This window comes from Numenius arquata, chromosome 1 (genome assembly GCF_964106895.1).
Source record: "Numenius arquata chromosome 1, bNumArq3.hap1.1, whole genome shotgun sequence".
NCBI classification, from domain to species: Eukaryota; Metazoa; Chordata; class Aves; order Charadriiformes; family Scolopacidae; genus Numenius; species Numenius arquata.
Window position 1 is genome coordinate 387,594 of NC_133576.1, and position 19,828 is coordinate 407,421.

The window sequence follows — 19,828 nt, forward strand, 5'->3', positions numbered from 1 at the left end:
AAAAAGTAAAAATTTAAGTAGCTCCTACTGTAAATCAGGTGATTGAACTGCTGCATGGGTTTTTCGTGGCTTGACACAGGGGTCAAGTCAAACCATACTCTTTCCTTTCCTCCTTTGTCTTTTTAAATTTCTCACGCCCTTGTAATAAGAGCTGACACTGATTACAAAGCTCATGTTACATATGCAGCACTGGTACATAAACCTGCTGGATTAAAGTGATAGATTTACCTTGGTTTCATTTTTACACCATTTCTTGTATCTCATGCAGAATAGATGAGAACCATTCAGCCTCATTCTTGTGAGATGAGTAAGTTGGCTAAAGTATCTGCCTCCTCTTGGGATTTAAACCTGACTGCTGTAGTTGGCAAAGCAAGAAGCATTAATTGCATGACTGTTATGTTATAGACACATGCTATAAAAATAGCATGTTAAAGTTAACCATATCCCAGTGTTACCACACCACATGCAAGACGCTTTACTGTGAGAGTAGATAAGCTTTATTGCAAGGGCAGATGGAAATGATCAGATAGGGTTGTTTTTATAAATCTAAAGAGCTTCAAGGCAGGAAAGAGTTCATGGACTTTGCTCTCATTGTGTCCTGGTTTGAGGTAAAACAGAACTAATTTTCTGTTTGCTAATTTTACTTTTTTAGCTGGGCCTCTTCTAGCTAACTAAACTCTGAAATTAACACCGTATTGTTCAGAAACTGTTGGCTCTCACAGTGAATAAGACCTGATTATACCAAGGTAATGGCAGGCAGAGAGGCTCTTGCTTATACTTATTGCTATAACAATCAAGGTCAGCTAATTTCGTTACTTGTCCTGTTGGAGGGTCGGAAATGGAAAAGCGCAGAGGGGTCCCACCTGCAGGGAGGAACGGACAGGACAGGTGACCCAAAACTGACCAACAGGGTATTCCATCCCGTCTGCATCATGCTCGGTATATAAGCTGAGGGATCAAAGGGTCAACTCTCTTCCTTCGATGGCCAATGTCTGAGGATGACCCTGTCTGTTCGTCTGCCTTTGAACCCAATCCAAGCATTCCTGACTCCAGATCCGGAATCCATCACTGAGTCCAGTCTGGGACTTTTCCCTATGTCTGCTGGTGATGTGATCGTCATCCTGGGAGCTTGATATGGTTTTGTATATACTGTATACTTTTTCTTTTATTTTTCTTTTATTATTATTACTTATTATTTCATTATTTATTAATATTTTCATTAAATTTAGGTTTTTTTCTAAACTCATAAATCTCTTCATCTCTTCCTCTCCTCTTCTTCTTAGAGGGGGGAGGGAAGGGCCATCTGTCATTCTGATTGGTCAATCCGGTCAAAATCATGACAAGTTGTGTCTTGTGAAGTTTGTTGGAAGCCGTAGAAAAGAGACCAGCCCAAACCAGCAGGGTGAAACGTGGCTATGGGGCAGTGGTTTGATCAGAACTTGAGAGCTGCTGTTAATGGTGCTTCAGGTGTGTTCCAGTTATCTTGAGTTACTCAAAAACTGTTTCTCATGAATTCAGGAATGTCTCCCTTGAAAGACAAAAGGCAGTATGTGTGAGGAATCGTCAGGCAATGTAGCTTATTGCCACAATTGGTAGACTTCAGGGAGGACCAGGAGTAAGCTGGGGACTGAATGGCTACGGAGGCTAGATCCTACCTTTGTTTGCAGGCATTTCTGCCCTGGGTCACATTAGGGGCCCAGCGAGGGAGGAACCTTGTACTGTGGCTTGAATTCGGCCTACTCTGCTGATAACTTTCAGCTGTGATGCTACTGGCTCTGGGCAGTACTTAATTAATTTGGTAGTTTGACTCCTTTAATGAAAGCTGTGTCTCTTTGACCTGAAGTTGGGACCTGGGATCAGGTTTTGCTTGGAAATGCTGCTAGTATACAGCCTTATGATGACTGACGCATCTCTGAGGTGATGGCTCTCCAGTACGGCAGTCATCTGTCACTTTCAGTGATGTCTTAAATTGGAGACTGAGGCTGGGGATGAGTTAAATGGGATAGGGAGCCTAAAATAATGGTGTAAGTTTGCTGCCCATTGTAGACAGCTGGGTCTCCGCCAGCCCTGACGCAGTGGTTTTAAATGTCCCCATTCATGGAATCGCACCTGTTTGTGCTTAAGTGCCAAAAAATGAATATTTTAGCAGTGAAGGAATTCACTCAATTGTGAAAAGAATGTGCGTAGAAATGTTCCTTCACGGCATAACTGAGCAGGTTTCAGAGATGTGTGCTGCCTTTTAAAAATGAATGCTCACGTCATTCTCATGGCTCTTTCTTCAGGTAGAACCATATGTATGAGGGTTTTTTAAAAAAAAAATTTGTTTGTTTTAAAGTTTAATAGTTCTGTTAAAACATAGACACCAGCTATCAGTTAATTCAGAACAGCAGACTGCTGGTGTAAGATAGCCCCTTTAAAACAGAGGTTATAGAACCTCATTTTCTTCAAAGAACTTGTACATATTGGACGGGGTTAGAAGATTTCCTGTATTAATGAAGTCCTCCTACGCTATCCAAGAGGAAGAAGGGATGCCATCTCTTATGGTAGGCAAAAGTCTTCTGCTGTTTGTTAGCTTTCCTTAATCCGTAGTCAATCGGGAAGACATAAAAATCTAAACTGTTATTTGAAGTGGGAGTGGAAGAGAAGCACTCAGATCATGTACCTTACCTCCACAAAAAATATGTGGTAAACAAGAAGAACCCCTCTCACTTCCTCTTCCCTGCTTTCCTTTTTTGGTCTTTAATTTTTAAAGCATGGTTTTGGAGATCTGACTTGTGATGTTTCATCCCATGGGGATTTGAGGGGTATGATGTTGCTGCCGTCCTGCCTGTGGTTGACAGCTTTCAACTCCCTTGATCTTGTTTTCTCTGTGTGCAGTAAAAAGCACTTGTCTGCATATGCTTTTTTGTGTACTGGGAGGAGACAGCAGCTGGTACCGCACATTTATTTGCATCATTGATGGCCAAGGCTTGGTTCGGCTTAGATTAGCTTCTTTACAAGTAGTCCCTGATTTTAAAGATGGGCTTGTTGATGATTTTACAAGTAACTGATATTACACTAATGATGTTGTGAGAAAAGCCCCTTGCCTCCTACAGGTGAGATTCAGAATTTAAATTAAAACGATTCTCCTGTTTTCAGAGACCAAATTTTGAATCTGAAATAGAAAAGCAGGATAGGAATGATGAGGAAAGGTCTGTTGAATCTGAATGACTTCACTTTCGTAAAGGTGAAGGCTTGATAGAAACAGAATTTATTAAATTAAATTTTAATTTGAATATTCACTCTTGCCCTTTAAAAAGAAGATCTTTTCATCAGCAGATTGAAAAAAGATTATGGTATAAACATAGCTCAATTAGAAAGAAGTCCTAAGATGGTTAATTGAAATTATTAGGGAGTCAGAGAATTTTCAGTAACAGGAGACACTGAAAAGATTAAGTGCTTAGATTGATGAAGGACAAATGATATGGGATGTAACAGAGGATTACAAAATAATGAATTATGGGATAAATATTTGTGCTAGAACAGACGGAGCTGAAGGCTTAATACTGACAGCGAATAAGAGGAAGATGTAACATAATGCATACCTATGGAACTCACTGCTGTAAGGTTGAGGCTAAGTTCTCAACAGAATTTAAGAAGGATTAGCTGTTGATGGAGATGGAACAATGTATTCATTGCTATAGAAGAGGACATAAATGCCCTGTAATTAAAAGGGGTACAGGTTCTTATGCTAAAAGGCATAGATGGACTGTTCCAAGACACCTGGTACTCTCTGCTGCCCGGCAGGATAGGCCTGTTGCTCCTCATATTTTCTCCCACCTGCTAGTAGGAGAATTGGTAAGGTAGTTTTGGGACTTTAAAAAAATGTCAAATATAGCTGGCTCTGAATATAATCACTATTAATGTCTTGTCTTGTTTTCTGCCTGGATTGTAGATTGTCTGTTGTATGGGTTGACTTGATCCCTGTATGTACACTGTCAAGCCCAAGAAGACTCTGAATTCCAGGGCTTCTCAGAAACAAACAATAAATAAACTTTCTAGATTTGAGTTCTTAAAGGTGAAAATAGCAATGGGGAATTGCATTCTAACATGATCTTTAGAGGGCTTATTTCAGATTTAGCATAGTTCATTATGTTGTTTATAAAGTGAAAACAAAACCCCAAAAGACCCTTGTGCTAGTGTGAATGTTTTGATTTAAAAGTTTAAACGTAGGTAGCAGGATTTATATTTGTTATAAAGTTAACTTTTCTGTGGCTTTGGAAACTCAGGCATTCTTTCTGCTCAGTCTAAGGGCCCTTGAGGGACAGCTGGTATGACAGTGTGACATAATCACAATTTCTTGGCTTTGGCACCCTATATTACATTTTGACCCTCATCTCCCATGTCTCCTGTGCATTAACATACTGAGTCATCGCATCTGCATCTGATGACATGGTTTACAACTGGTTCCTTTTTACAGTTTTGAGACAGAATTTCATTCTGTCTCTGGTATAAAATGCTAAATGAGAAATCTCAGCCACATATGCACTGTTGGCAGTAAATGATTTTTAATAGAAATCCCAGGAACCAAATGACATAGAATGTTTGGCTCTAACAACCAGAGAGTCTGTGTTTTGCTTCCAACTTATGCTGTACGTACATTTACCTGTCCCAGGTCCTTTCGCCTGGAGGTGGCTTTTGCTGCAGGTGGAACTGAGGGTCGGATGATGCCTGTTGGACTCTCTGGGTCTTGCTGCAGAGTAAAGAAAGAAAGGCATGAGCTTGCCTCTGTCCTCTCTCGTGACACATCGGAAGAGAATTATGTACAGGTACCAGCTGTGAGTCAGTCTGTTTCTTAATGAATCCAGTCTCCTCCTCCGTCATCTGTCTGTCTGTCCACCAAGTGCCCAAAGAAGTGGGGGTTTTCTGAAGGTATTAGAAATGACTGCTGTTCATGCTAGGAGGGAAACTAAGTATGCATTTCAGTCTTCTCTGAACACTTGGTAGTGATTCTTTTTAGCATTTATAACAAGCTGTTTGTATATGCTCTAAATGATGTGGGAAGCTATGATCACTGATTGGAGACTCCAAAACTGAAGTTACAGTTCTTCTGTCTGTTAGAAAGTAAGTGTCAAAGCTAAAATATGGCTCGGGATATTTGGTTCTGAAAAACACAGGCAGGTTTCAAAACTTGTCTACCAGAGTTGTCCTTGAAACCTACCTTGTTTCTGCCCGGTCCCATGATGGGATTTACAATGTGCAAGCCTGGAGCTTGGCAGGCCCCAGGATGTGCGATATAACCCTCAGAGCATCCAGGCTTCTGGTTTTAATCCTGCAGCCTTAGGAGCCCTGGGAACTCCAGGTATTTTGACTTGCTGGAGTTTGTAAGGTCTTTGTTGTGGAACCAGGAACATGGAAGTCCTGAGAACTCGATGTTTTTGTCTCTCATGTGATGCTAATTTCAGTTTGATTTTTTTGGACATTCTTTTCCCTTTAAGCTTATTCCAAAATAAATTGTGTGGGATTTTTAATGTGAGCTTTCATCTATATACAACTGTATGCCAGAGTCATAAGCATAATAAGTGTAAGTCATATGCCAGAGTCATTTCCAACTCTTGTCCCATATCTCATTCCCATAGCCTTCCAGGATTCGGAGCAGTGACTGGAAGGATGTGGTCACTGAATTTATAGTCAGCAATCTCGGTTCTTTGTCTACCTAGTGTACGCTGAGGAAGGCTTCTATAATTGAGTTCTTGGCCATATCATTCAAAAGAAAAGAATAAATCTTAGAACTGTATCCCTTGAACACTTGCTAGTATATGCATTTGTGTGTCTCTCTGCAGGGCTGAGTATTGTCCTGAAGTCATGTGGCAGGGTTACTAAAACTCATGATTTCTAAAAAGAATTAATTTGAGAATGCTGCAATGGTTAGTGTACCAGCTGAGGCCATGTGAAGCACAGATTCAGTTTGCTTCTCTGCCAGCAAATGTCTTGGTTCTCGAGTTCCCCATGTTTAAAATTGTGGTGATACAGAATCACAGAATGGTAGGGGTTGGAAGGAACTTTTGGAGATCATCTAGTCCAACCCCCCTGCCAAAGCAGTTTCAGCTAGAGTAGGTTGGACAGGAACGCGTTCAGGCAGGTTTTGAATGTCTCCAGAGAAGGAGACTCCACAACCTCCCTGAGCAGCCTGTTCCAGGGCTCTATGACCCTTGCAGTAAAGAAGTTTTTCCTCATGTTGAGATGGAATTTCCTGTGTTCCAGTTTGTGCCCGTTGCCTCTTGTCCTGTCTTTGGACATCACTGAAAGGAGTCTGGCCCCATCCTCATGACATACACCCTTTATATATTTATAAGGATTGATGAGATCCCCTCAGTCTTCTCTTCTCCAGGCTAAAAAGACCCAAGTCCCTCAGCCTTTCCTCATAAGAGAGATGCTCCAGTCCCTTGATCGTCTTTGTAGCCCTCTGCTGGACTTTCTCCAGTAGTTCTTCCTTGTCTTTCTTGAGCTGGGGAGCCTGGAGCTGGACCCAGTGCTCCAGGTGCAACCTCACCAGGGCAGAGTAGAGGGGGAGGATGACCTCCCGCAACCTGTTGGCCAGACTGTTTTTAAAGTACCCCAGGAGACCATTGGCCTTCCTGGCTACAAGGGCACATTGCTGGCTCATGGTCAATTTGTTATCCACCAGGACTCCCAGGTCTTTCTCCTCAGAGCTGCTCTCCCAGCAGGTCAGCCCCCAACCTGTCCTGGTGCAGGGGGTTGTTCCTCCCCAGGTGCAGCACCCTACACTTGCCCTTGTTGAATTTCATCAGGTTCCTCTCTGCCCAACTCTCCAGCCTGTCCAGGTCTTGTTGAATGGCAGCACAGCCTTCTGGTGTGTCAGCCACTCCTCCCACTTTTGTGTCATCAGCAAACTTGCTGAGGGTACAATCCATCCCTTCATCCAGGTCACTGATAAGTGTGTTGAACAAGACTGGACAAGTAGCACTATCCTACATAATAGAAATTGCAAGGTGAAATATATAAGTTGTAAAATGGCTTGAATATCATGGTGACTGGATTTTTTTATTTTCCCTTTTTAAAAACTGCTAGAATTTCATATTTTCAGGTCAGGGATCATGGGTGACCATAAAAAAAAGCTTGAGATGTTTTTGCTCAGCCTTCAGTGTTTGTTCCTGTTCTTGCCTATTGTAGTCCCTATTCCTCTCACTGGATCATTAAGGTCATTTAGTGGAATGTCTTGTGAAACGGATTTGTAACTTTTACAAGGGAAAAAAACCATGCAATTTTTATATATTGCTGAGATATATTTTATATCTGTGTTATGTCTTCATAAAAATATGTTATAAATATGTGCATAAACTTGTTTAGCTTTTGCTCTGTTTTGCAGCATGGTTCCACAAACCAGTTGTGCAAAAACAGCTGAAGAGGGCAGCAAAAACAGAGGGTTTCAGGAGCACTGTAGCTGGGTGTAACTGGCACTGAAGTTGTGGTGAGATAAAACTATGGGCTGAGAAAAAATACTGTGACTTCCAATAAAAAGTGAAGTTGTTGGGGTCTGTACTTTGAGGACTATGGTGCACTGTTCCGAGGAGGGAACCAAGGGAATCAGTTTAAGTAGGAGAACCAGCCTATGTTGTTTGGGCCTTATTACTTATACCCTTCCTTTCAATTTTTCTGTTTACAACCGTTGTGACATCCGTTTTCAAACACAGTATCTGAAAGTGGCCTAAATTCTTACCCTTAATGCTTGGCTGAGCCGTTCAGATGCGATGGACTGATGTTCGTTGCCTTGTCCCAGACATCTGTGTGTGGGACTGAAACAATTTTCTTAAGGTGGAGACATCTCTCAGCAACAAAATTCTGTGATTCAGTAATCAAAGGTTAATGAAGTACAGCGTGAGCTTTTGAATGTTTTTCATGCCCCTAATTGCTTAGCAGAGGTGAGATCTGTAGTGAAGCAAACTGTTCCTGTGCTGGGGTTGCAGGGTCAGGCGGGACCACTCTCAGGTGTCACTGAAGAGCCTCGCAGCATCACCCCTCACTGGAGTCTCAGCTGGAAGCAGAATTAAGCGCAATGGCTAGTCAAAACAGCTGGATGAACTAGTTACAGCTTCTTCATTGCTTATTTTTTCCACAAGTGAGCGGTTCTGTGCGATCTATTAACTGAGCTGCATAAATGCTGTTAGAGTTCAAGCAGGAGGAAGAGGCATCCGATCCATCGAGCTGCTCTGTGGTTTGATATTCTAGTGGTGGAAGGTTACTGAAGCTTGTAAAGTCTCCCTGGCGGCAACAGCACAACGGTAAGAGGGTGGTGTGTTTCCTTTGCCGGCGGCAGGAGGGGAGGCTGGTCCAGAACCGTGTTTGCCGTAGTGCTGGTTGCTCAGGCTTGGGTTCTGAAGCTGTTGGCTGTCCACGTGTCTTTGTTTGTTCTGAGGTATAAACTGTGATGTAGATCAGCGGTGGAGAACTCTTAATGGAAGATTCTTTGCAGGTAATGGTAAAGAAAACTAACCTTTTGTAGTATTTGGAGGCAAAAGTAGAAAACTGGAAAACTTCAGTAAGGTCTAATAATGAAAACTTGAAAAAAAATAGGCTTGAAGGGAGAGTTATATTGCTTTTTTTTTGTACCCACTGATAGAAATGTTTCCACTTTTTACAAACTCTGACTGGATTTGTGGAGATTTTTTGTTTATTACAAAATATTCTTTCATTTTTTTTAACCTTGAGGAGGGCTGATTAATTATTATTATTATCGTGTAACTTCATGTGAGAAGCTGAGACAAACACTTCTATTGCAGTGGTTTTCACAAAGCGCACAGCGCTTTTTTTCTTTGCTGAAGCTAGTCTATGTCAGTGTAAATTTTATGGCAAATGACGGGGTGCGGCAGGAAAAAATGCTCGTGCATTCTCATAACCTTTTGGCTGAGAGCTCAATTTTGTGTGACAAGTAAAAACCGCTGTAAGTATCTAGCTGCAGCATAGCATTGCAACGGCACAACTTTACACTGACAGTAAGTGAATTTTCAAACAGAAGAGTTTTTTTCCGACTTCTAAAACTGTACTCGGACATTTTCCTTGTGTTTGAATGCAACTTGGCCTGCAGGCTCCGGTGTCCGAGGGACCTGGCTGTGGCCTACAAGTCTCTTCCCTGGTTTTTTCTGGGAAAGTTCGTTCTTGATTTCTCACGTTGAAGTTAGTGTGTGCACCACAGACACGTACAGAAATGCCCCGCTCTCCTTTGGTCGCTGCTAATTTATCATTTTTTTTTTGCTTGGGTGTTTTGTGTGTAGCCTTTTCTGCTGTCACGCACTGCTGAGTGGTCATCTTGCAGTCACCTTTTGGGTGGATGCATTTGGTGCAGGGAGTTCTGAAATGACTTTTGAAAAGCAAAGTGAATAAACACTGTTAATATGGGCTTGGGCCTGCCTGTTGTTAAAATGTTCTTCTGGAGCAGAAGAGGTGAGAGAAAGGTATTACACGTACAAACACTGGGTATTTCATGGCGTGAAGTGCTTTATGGTGGAAGGATATTTGCTCAGAAAAAGCCTATCAAGAAAGGTACAGCATAGCTTTAGGGTGTGGATTCTGATGTTGTTACATAAAAATTACAGAATTTTAAGGGGCTTTTGGGAATAGATATCTGAGATTATTGAATAAATGTTATATTATCCTTTCTCAAAGGTACCTGCTAATAACAGTGCATTGTAACGGGCATGTTAAAGTGTCAGTTGAAAATTGTGCATAATCTTTGCTTTTCCTAGTAGCTCTATTACTTTCATAGTGGCCTCCTAATATGGTTTCTTTCTTTACAAAAAGAAAAGTATAACCTGTGCTTTAAATCTGCTGTACCGCGTTGCACCATCAGTGCGCTGCTTTTATGCTTATGACAAAATGATGGATTTGGAAGCACCAGGCGTGATCCGCAGTATTTTTCTTCCTCACCACCAGGTTCTTACACACGTGCATAGTTATGCCCTCTCTGTTTCAGAGTCCTAGCAGGAATGTTGTGCTACTGTCTGGGACAGAAATGCAGCGTTTGGGTCAGTATTTCTAGTTCACAGACTACCTGTGATTAAGATGGCCTGTTGGCATACACAGGAGCAATCTCTGACATACTAGTTAAATAGAATGTAAATAGCTGCAGGTTCAGATACCCTTACATTTCAAGAGTTTTAAGAATTGACTGATGGTCCTGTAAGAGACGGCAACTCTGGTTATGGTTAATTATATCACAGGTGATGGCCTCACAGTATGTGCATATATAACTGAGATGTGCCTATTGAGTGTATGCTGGGTGCTCTTCTCTTCGAGTTCCTTGTCCTGTGGCATTTGTTTAAGCCAGAAGAAAAAAATGTAAGTCACTCTTAATTTAATGAGCAGGGAGAGGTTAGCACCGGTCTGTCTAATCCATACTTTTCCAGTATTTTAGTGCATTAAAGGCGTACCGCTACCTTGCAGTTCTAGCTCATAAACAGCTAAGCAGTACTTGACATTTAAAGAGATTTTCTGTTGAGCACTTGTATAGTCAAGAGTAATGCTAATCCTATTACAGATATTATGTCATGGAGGCGTGCCCTGCGGGAGAAGGCTTCTGCTAACTGGCCCGATGGCAAGCAGAGGGGAGGGACAAGCAGGAGGGTGGGTTTATTACTCCATAGTTAGGTCAGGGATTTCTGTGGGAATGCCCAGTGGTTGCAGTTGCTGATGATTTCACGGCAACGGCAGCGAAACACAGAGTGTGCTCCGATAGCTGGATGCTGAGTGAGATGCTGCAGACGGGAAAGAAGAGAGTCGGCGTGTGAGAGCGAGTCAGAGCCACAGAGCGGAGCCGAGGGCAAGGGGAGTGCTCCTGCTGGAGGAGGGTCTCCCAGGTGTACTGCAGGAGCTTTTTGGAAATGAATGCAAGAACCATCTGCTGCCTGTAGATCAGAGGGCTGTAGACTAGGAGCAGAGAGAAAGAGCTTATGGCTCTTTTGAATAAAAATCGAAGTTCTGCATAACTGATTCATCAAGATAAATCATGAGTAGGATATTGCATGGGATATTAATGTATAAATCCATGCTACAGATAGACAGAGTACAGCATACCTTGCTATAAAAAAATAAAACCAGCAACAATGCAGTTAATAAATTCTGCAGTGGTTATCTGATTTATGTGCGAAGAAAAAGAGAAGCAAAACACAGACAGCTCCGATTGCACTGTGGCATTTGCGAGGCACTGCGTTTAATGCTGAGAGATGCTATACATTAAATCTGACAACTGTGAAAAGAGAGATCATGGAGAAGTCAAGTAGTGAGGATTCTTCAATTCACCGGAGTCCATCTTTGGATAGCAAAGACTCAGATTTTGCTAAACCTTCTACCTCAGGGAGGCAATTTGGTCGAGGTTTTACTGCTGGAGCTTTCTATGGTACTACTGGATCACGCACACAGAGCCACAGTGGGGTCGGAACTGGGACCGGCATTGGGACTGGCGTAAAAAGTGACAAATACAGTGCACCCAAAGGCAGCAAATACGTGGTCTTTTACCTGGATCTATCCTTTGTTTTCCTTTTAGAATTTAAGAAGTGCAACATGGCAAGAGGCTGCCTGTGTTGTTTGAAATACATGATGTTCCTTTTCAATTTAATATTTTGGGTGAGTACTGCCTTTTCAGTTGCCTTCATTTGTTAGTGTACCCTGTGCTGCTGCAGTATGTGCATAGGGCATCTTTGAAGCAGTACAGTAAGTTCCCCCCTCCCCTTCCTCTTTCGCATACCTGCTTGGAATATTTTCAGTGTTAAATTTGTGCCTATTGAAAAAATGTACATGCTTTCTATGTCTTTATTATCATCTGGTTACTTTAGTTTGGCTACTAATTCCTCAAGCTTGCTCTTCTAATACATGTTTTGAACTGGGTTATCTAAGAAAGAGCAGAATTGTTGCCCTTTAAGGAAGAGCAGACTTATCATAGTATTAAAATCCTGCAGTGGCAGGATTTTTGCATTCTGTTGTAATACCTCATTTTGCATTAAGTGGCAGGTTAATTTAAATTTGAATTACATTCTCATCATCACCATAAATCTCATTTTCCTTTTGTAAACTTCATTTGACAAACTGCTTTTTCATTTGAAGGAATTTCTGTCCAATTTCTCCAATTAAAAGCAGTAAATCCCGTATGTTCTAATCTAAGTTATCTGCATAAATATGAAATGACTGAAATGGAGAATTAATCTGGATTCAGCTTCAGCTGCAGTTGTTCACATTGACATGTCAAGTTGGAGACTTGCACTTGCTTCTGAAGGATCAAAATTGATTTTCCTCCATCAGGCAAGGGGCATGAGGATTTGTAACAACGCCTTAGCAAGCAAGCTAAAAGCGTGAAAGCTACTTTGAGCAAAGTATTGTCACGTACAAGAGAGGGAGGATAACTTAAGTCATCTGGCAGCTAGGTATTCTTGAGTGAAGAGTACTGTTGAGGAAATTGTAGGCTAATTGAAGTGTATGAATATAGCTGAATATGAAATGGTTTGCTTCGTCTGAAATCAAAGGTCACTGCTTTCCTGATGATTCCAAAGCTTGGCAACATGAACAAAATCACTCATGGTTGTGATCCAGAAATATACAGTATGCCTCATAAATAAATAAAAACACCACCCCTGGATTTATTTTGGAAAAAGAGGCATTAACAGTCTAGCTCAGCTGCTTCTGATGTAAAGATATCATTGTTCAAATTAGGAGTCTTACTAGCAGCTTCTCTGTTTATCTTGACCCACTTACTAAAATAACCTTTAAGAGCAAGAGTTAATGGGAGATTTGGTACAGTGTTGAACCACTCACACAACGGTGAGCTTTTATCAGTAATAGACTGAAATGCTATGGTAAATGAACTTGTGGGAATCTTACTTAAAGAGAGAGTAGAACTGGTCACTGAAGAACAGCTGATCAAAGTTCACTTGTGATTTTTAAATTTTTTTTCTTTTCTGTACAAAAACCCTACCAGAAAGTTTCCTTACCTATTTCTGGAATAAATCACTGGGAACACAACAGATCCATAACAAACTGGCTATTTGACCTAATGTTGCATTCCCTTGACACCTTGGAAGTATTTTTTTCATATGCTGTATGTTGTGATTAGTTGTGGAACGGCTTTTTTCTGATACCATTACTCATGTCCTCTGTGATCAGTCATTAGATCTCTCTTACTCCGACCCTCCTTAGATGCAATATCTTTCTTTGTTTTTATCTCCTTCCCAAGCAGAAATTTTCTTGACTCTGCATCAGACCTTCAGAGTCCATTTTTCCATTCCTTCAAACCTGCGTGCTCATCTCTATCTGCTCAGCTCCCACTGGACTTATACAAACACATTGCTGCTTAGGTTAAAACCAGTTTACCATCTGGAACAGTTCTCCAGTACCCTGTGCTTCTTCAGCTCTTACCTCTTAATCCCCTTTACACCCTTCCCACTATGTCTTTTGTTGTGAGGCTTATCCCACTTTTCTTTCTGTTATTAAACTTTGTCACCACGTCTCTATCTAATATTCTAAAAGTGGGTTTTTTTATGAACCAGGCTATACAGAATTAAAGTGGCACTCTAGAATCTGAGGCATTACAGAAAAATGCTAAATGCAAGATGTCAGGTACTTTTCAAAGTAGTTTACAACAGAAATTTGATCCACCAGCCTGGTTTAAATTGCTCAGAAGTCCCCCTTTCTTCACTTTAGCTGGCTTATACTCAATTTTGCGAGCCGGCCTTGATGTTCCCGTGCATCCTTCCAGAGGACTGCAGTCTTGCTAAATTCTTGCCTTTTTTAACCAGGCTATTTTATTGTCTTGAGCCATTCAAATGAATAACCTTATCATCTCTTTTTACTCCTGGAAACACAAGCTAGAAGGAAGCATACCACAGGCAGGTGTTCTGTAGTTTGCTGCCTCTGGCTTTGTGCCTGGAGTCTGCATTGGTTCTGCTGTGGCTGACAGGGTTTGGATGTTTGGTGTGGTATGTGCTCCGTGCTGACGCTCTGCACTTGCAGTGTCTCTCACTCCTGCCCTGAACTCTCCTGCTACCCCAGCGCTGAGCTCCACACAGCTCTGCCGCTTCCCTCCATTCCTACCCTGTCCTGAAGCACTTCCTACTATTTCATAGAATCATAGAATCATCTAGGTTGGAAGGGACCTTCAAGATCGTCTAGTCCAACCATCAGCCTAACTCTGGCAAACCGTCACTAAACCCTGTCCCCCAGCACTATGTCAACCTCTCCTTTGAACACCTCCAGGGATGGTGCCTCAACCACTTCCCTGGGCAGCCCATTCCAGTGCTTGATAACCCTTTCAGTGTAAAAACTATTTCAATCCCATCTTTCTTCTTAACCCATTTTTTCCATTGCCAGGTTTGCCTGTTCTCATGGCTTCCTTCTGAATTTCTGTTAAGAAACCCAAGTCCAAAAACATGGAGTTGTTGCCTGCCCTTGAGCAGTGACTATCATCTTTTGTAATGCAAGGTGCTTTATTTTTAAAAAGAGAAGACTAATTTTTAAGCATGGAATTTTCTGAACCTGTAATTCAAAGCAGAATGAGAGTCTTGGTCTTCAGAGGTGAGGAGGCGGCTTCCACACTGGTATCTTCTGACAAAAGCAAGAAGCGTTTTGTTTTTGTTTTTGTTTTGTTTTGTTTTATACAGGAACTGATTTAGGCAACTGGAAGCAGAGGTGGGAAAACTGTGGTTCAGGGAGTCTTTAAACAAGTGCCAATCTAGCAGCTGTACAGCTGCAATGGACAATCCGGCGGACCAGCTTGCTGGCCACAAAGCTATGTTGTCCGGAGCCTGTGGTAGCAGAAGTCCGGTCTCATGGGAAGTGTTGTTCTGCCATACTAAAATGGTGTTTCTGAGGTGCTTCCTCTTGAAAATGAAGACTCCTACTTTGCTATCCCAGAATGCTGGGCACTATTGTCCTGAGTGATTCTCAGTGTTGGCCCAGAAAAGGCTGTTTTATAGTAAAAGAAAAAAAATAAATCTCTTTACATTATTTGCTTCTTCACACAGACAAAAAGGCTGGGACCTAATCTGTCCCTCACGTGGCAGAGACTCCTTCAGACTGGCAGCCAGCTCATATATATATATTTGAAGGCCAATTATGTATGTATATAAAGGTGCTGGAGAAGTGCGGTGATTAGTGGATTCTCTCTGTCGTTATGAAGCAAACACAGTCGATGTGATAACTACGATAAAGAGGTGGTGCATTGTTTCTGCCCAGCAAGAATTCAGTGTTTTTGAATCGGATTCGCGACAACAAAATACAGGTTTTGAAAGTTAGTAGCATGTGTGTTAGTTAATGTGGAAGGATCACATATGAATTCTGCAAAGCAAATTGATCTAAGTGGGGCCCAACAGTAAGTTGAAACAGAAGGTCTTTCTCCACCGTATCGCTGAGAGCTTCAGGTATTTCTCTGTGGCCTTCTGATTCTTAGCAGTTGTTCTTGGCCATCTGGCACTGCTTTCTTTTAGAGATTAGGAAAGTCTGAGCTGAGGGTTAAGGAAGCTTATAGTATTTAATTGTGTGGCTAGGATGATGATTTACACTGAATTAATCCTAAGTGCATAATATGTTTTGCAAAGGGACTGGGTAACTACAAATGTTAGTTGACTTAGTTTGCCTTCAAGAATACTTTATGTGCAAACGTGGAGATTGCAAAGTGGCAGATATAGCTCTGCAGAAGAAACAAAATACTAATTTTTGCTTCTAGAGGTAGCAGCTTAATTGTCAAGAAAAGTAATTACCAAATATAACCATTAGGGTGCATGTCTTTCTAGGGTAGATTTCACTTCATTGTTTTATTAGAGAAAAGGATTCTGTTAATTATTTTCACAAAATGTGTCAGAAGATCTTACTGGCTATAAAATGGAAATCCTATAAAAAATAATTTTTTGAAAGAAATTTTACTTGTGAAACGAGAATTTCATAGGGAAATAAAAAGAAAATTTTGAAGTGACAAGAATAAGTTGTCAAAACTTCACTAGAGAACTTTGCAGGTAAATGGTGATCATGGTTAAATTTTGAGTTGTTCTGTTCATTTAACTAAGGTTAGTGAGTCCACATACAGGCAAGTATTCATAATACGCATCTTGTTAGGTTTTAGCATTGCTTAATTTTAATTTAAAATGCATTTTATTATGGGGAACATATGGCAAGATTACTAAATCTCTGATCTCTGTTTCAGGAAGAGCTAAGCAAAATCTAAATATAGTCAAGAAAATCCTTAATATGGTTTATTTGTTAAATTGTTTATGTTTAAACTACTAGAAAAATGTGATAGAAATAATGTTTATTAATGGCATAATTATAAGCTTAGGTTATCATTTCTCTAAGTTAAATGAAGTCGAATTTAGAAATTCAGATATTTAACATTCAGTTTCAAAGTAAATTTTATAGTAGGTTGGAAGCATTTCCTTCCAAACATAAGACTAGAAAAGGAAAAGATGAGCTGGAAGCTTGCTGGTCTAGAAGTAGCAGGAAAAAGTCAAATACAGCAGATTTTTCACTGATACTCTGTTATTAAAATAATGGATAAAGACTGGTGCTCCTGAATAGCATTTTTCTGCGTTATTTATTTGTCTAATTTAATCTTACAGTCTGAGTAATTAATTTTTTCCCTGTACATTAAAAACAACATTGTATGGTTATCAGTGAGCTTCGAAACAGCAGTGCGGCAGCCACGCAGGTCACTTTTCCTAAAGTCTCAGATGAGACTAAGAGAAAGGGAGCGTGTCATTCTCTGAGCCTGGCTGCTGTCAGAGCTGTTTGTACTGGAAAGCAGCTAAGAATTTCAGAATGCTTTATATTATATATATATATAGATGGTTTAATTATTTATTGTAAGTAATGCATACTTACTTACACCAAACTGGGATGTATGCTATAGTGCACTGTTTAGTTTGAAGTACAAAGCCTTAGTGCTTAGCTGAACCTGTTAACAGACAGTTAAATCTTGTGAAGAGACCTTGTCCCTGCCCATAACTGAAAGTTAACCTCTGAGATTTAACAAGGTTGTACTATTTGTCCTTGAAATGAGAACAAAATTACTCACCGCAGACAGCTTAGAACAGGAAACACATTCAAATTTTCTCTTTTTTGTTGTCCTCCCCCTGCCTGCATTATCTGATATTCCCCGTTTTCTGACACAGGGAATAATGTCAGAGACAGTGGGTGACCCTGGGATGCTTGTCTCTTGACATAATAACAATATTTATTTCTGTCCTATTTTGACTCTAATGACGTAAGTCAGCAGTGCGGTGACAATTGTGGTACAATTCCATCAAAGTAAAACTTCTGAAAACCAACCAACCAAAACCAAACAAAAAACCCCCAAAACAAAAACAAAAAAAAAACCCAAAACAAAACAAAAAAACAAAACAAGCAAAGCAATGACATCTGGAAAAAGCTAATGTTTTCATTCACATTAGCAGGAAGAATTCAGTTTTTAGTAGGGATTCAATAAGTTGTGAAAAGATTTCAGCTTTTAATTTTAGTGTTCCCTCCAAATGCTATAGCACGTTGGTGTGCCCATGCAAACATGTACCTCAGTGGGAGAGAACAATTAGATAAATGTTTTAGCACGTCAGCATTTTGGCTGGGAGGAAAAGAAAGGGTAATATGTAGTTCAAATTGTGTGGTGTCCTAATGAATATGATGTAAATAAAGTCCATATAAAAACCTGTACTATGACATTACAGAGTAATAGTCAAATATTATTTGAGGCCAGAGACTAGTTTTAATTTAAAATAGCAAGGTATGATTCAGAGCTGAGTTAGACTGGTTAATCAAGTTGGTGAGGGCCCTGTAACTGATTTTAACGTCTAAGCTGTTTCAGCTTGATAGGGAAGACATCTGATATACCATTTTTCACACTGTTCCTCTCACTAACTGCTCTTCACTAACACCATATTCTATTCAGGTTGTTTTAATTTTTTGGTGGTTTTTATTTTTAATTATTTCTCTTTTCCTTCATCGTGGAAGTGATTTTACTCTAGCTGTAGGTAGGTGTGAGAGCCATTTGTGTCTGTTATTTTGGATAAACGATGAGTTGATTCATGACTCAAAAAGCAGATTTGCTGTATGCACCTGTTGTAATGTAGCCTGCTGGACATTGTTTAATCATTTGTATATGATGAGGTTTATAGATATTGAAAGTGAGAAGCAGAATAAGAATTTCAAATTGGAAGACAAATTGCTACCCTCCAGTGCTCTCTGTTCCACCATACTCCCAGAGTTAAATCTTTAAGTCTATGACTTAGATTCTATTCTCCATATCCTCCAGCTGCGTAACCTTAAGCAAATTTCTTCAGCCTTGTGTGTCTCAAATTCCCCAAACTTTTAAAAATAATATCAACTTATATAAAGCGCTGGTTATAGTCATGGGGTACAATTCTTGTTAACTTTGAACAAACTTAATAACTGTAACGTTTCTTACCTCTGGACTCCTAGACTCATGCAGAACATCTCAGTAAGCTGCTTGATGGGACTTTTTTAGCATGCTTGCTTTTTGTCTGTTCCTGCTGCCTTCTAGGTAAGTAAGCCTGCCCCTGCTGCTCTAGGTACGAATTGTAGGTCAGCAGTAGGAAATGATTACGCTGCTGTCGATTCTTAAAAGTGTATGACACATGTTGAGAATTGCTACAAGGAATTAAAACCAGCAGAAACTGGTATGCTAGTTGTGGCTGATAGGTATTTTTTTAAACTAAAGTGAGTTTTAATGGTTTTTAATTTTTTTATGGTGAAGAAGACTGAAGCAAGACAATCGTGAGCTATGGAGGAAGATAAGATTATGAACAGATGACTATAAGCTGTAGGGGTTCATCAGCTTAACAAATTACTAGTCATTAGCAGAGATGCATTAGTTGCTCACGTACACGTTATTATCATGCTGCAAAGCATGTGAACTTAAACCAAGCAGTTTACTCCAAAATAATGTGTGTAATGGTTAAGAGTGGAAGCAGTTAACTTGGAGTAATTCTGTCATATATAATCATCTCTTTGTATTGCAACGTACAACCACTGATACTGAGATGATGCAAAAATGAAACAAGAGGGAAAAGAACTGGCACTCTACTATTCAAACAAGTTTTCTTGCTTAATTTGCTATCTTAGAGAACTGAAAGTTACTAGAAGGGCTACTTCCGAACCAGAGGTTTGTTCTCTTAGGCATCTTGATTAAGCACACTTTTCTTTAAATGATACTGCTGAATACTTACGTTTTGTTAGTAGCTGTGTCACTGCTGAGCAGTGTGGGTTCTTCACAGGACTCTTTTCTTCCTCTGTATTGTCTTGGGGAGTTTCCAATCAGTTATGATCTTAAGCAGGTAAGAGAGCTGCCTGTCAATGGATTCTAGTTCAGAAATGTAAATATCTCATTTTGTCTTATTTCATAGTACTTTTAAACTAAATCGGTTGTTAAGAATCTTACTGTCCTGTACTTCTGTGCACCCCTGCCCCTTTCTCTCTTTCATCTAGCTATTGCTGTGTCCCGAAGAGTGCCTTTTCTTCTGCAGTGTCCTCTGGATGCAAAGACACAGTTAAATTGGAAAAAATAAACTCTATGTTCTCAATTGCTCTTTCCTTAGAGTTTTGATTGCCCTGTCATCTCCATTTTCACTGTGTTAAGGAATTGACATTACGTCTGTTGCCATAATCCTGGAGTGCCTTAGGACCACTTGATATATTTATCCTCTTGGCACCTTGGAAGCGTGGCCCAGGCTTTTATCCTCCTGATACAGATGGAAAGCTGAGCCACCAAAACAAAGAGAATGTTTGCAGTGGAGCACAGGGGAGAGGGCTAAGAGCTATCGGAGACCAGAACTAGCAAGTCCAC

General features: G+C 40.5%; 1 protein-coding gene across 1 annotated transcript in view; it reads left to right on the forward strand.

Annotated features, from left to right (window-relative positions):
* The first annotated feature begins 10,656 nt into the window (after positions 1-10,656).
* The window catches only part of TSPAN9 (tetraspanin 9), a 101,189-nt gene continuing 92,017 nt past the window's right edge, over positions 10,657-19,828 (forward strand). The window contains exon 1 of the mRNA XM_074146656.1: positions 10,657-11,619. Within this exon, the coding sequence (XP_074002757.1) occupies positions 11,260-11,619 (360 nt within the window). The 5' untranslated portion in view covers positions 10,657-11,259. The remainder of the gene's footprint in view (positions 11,620-19,828) is intronic.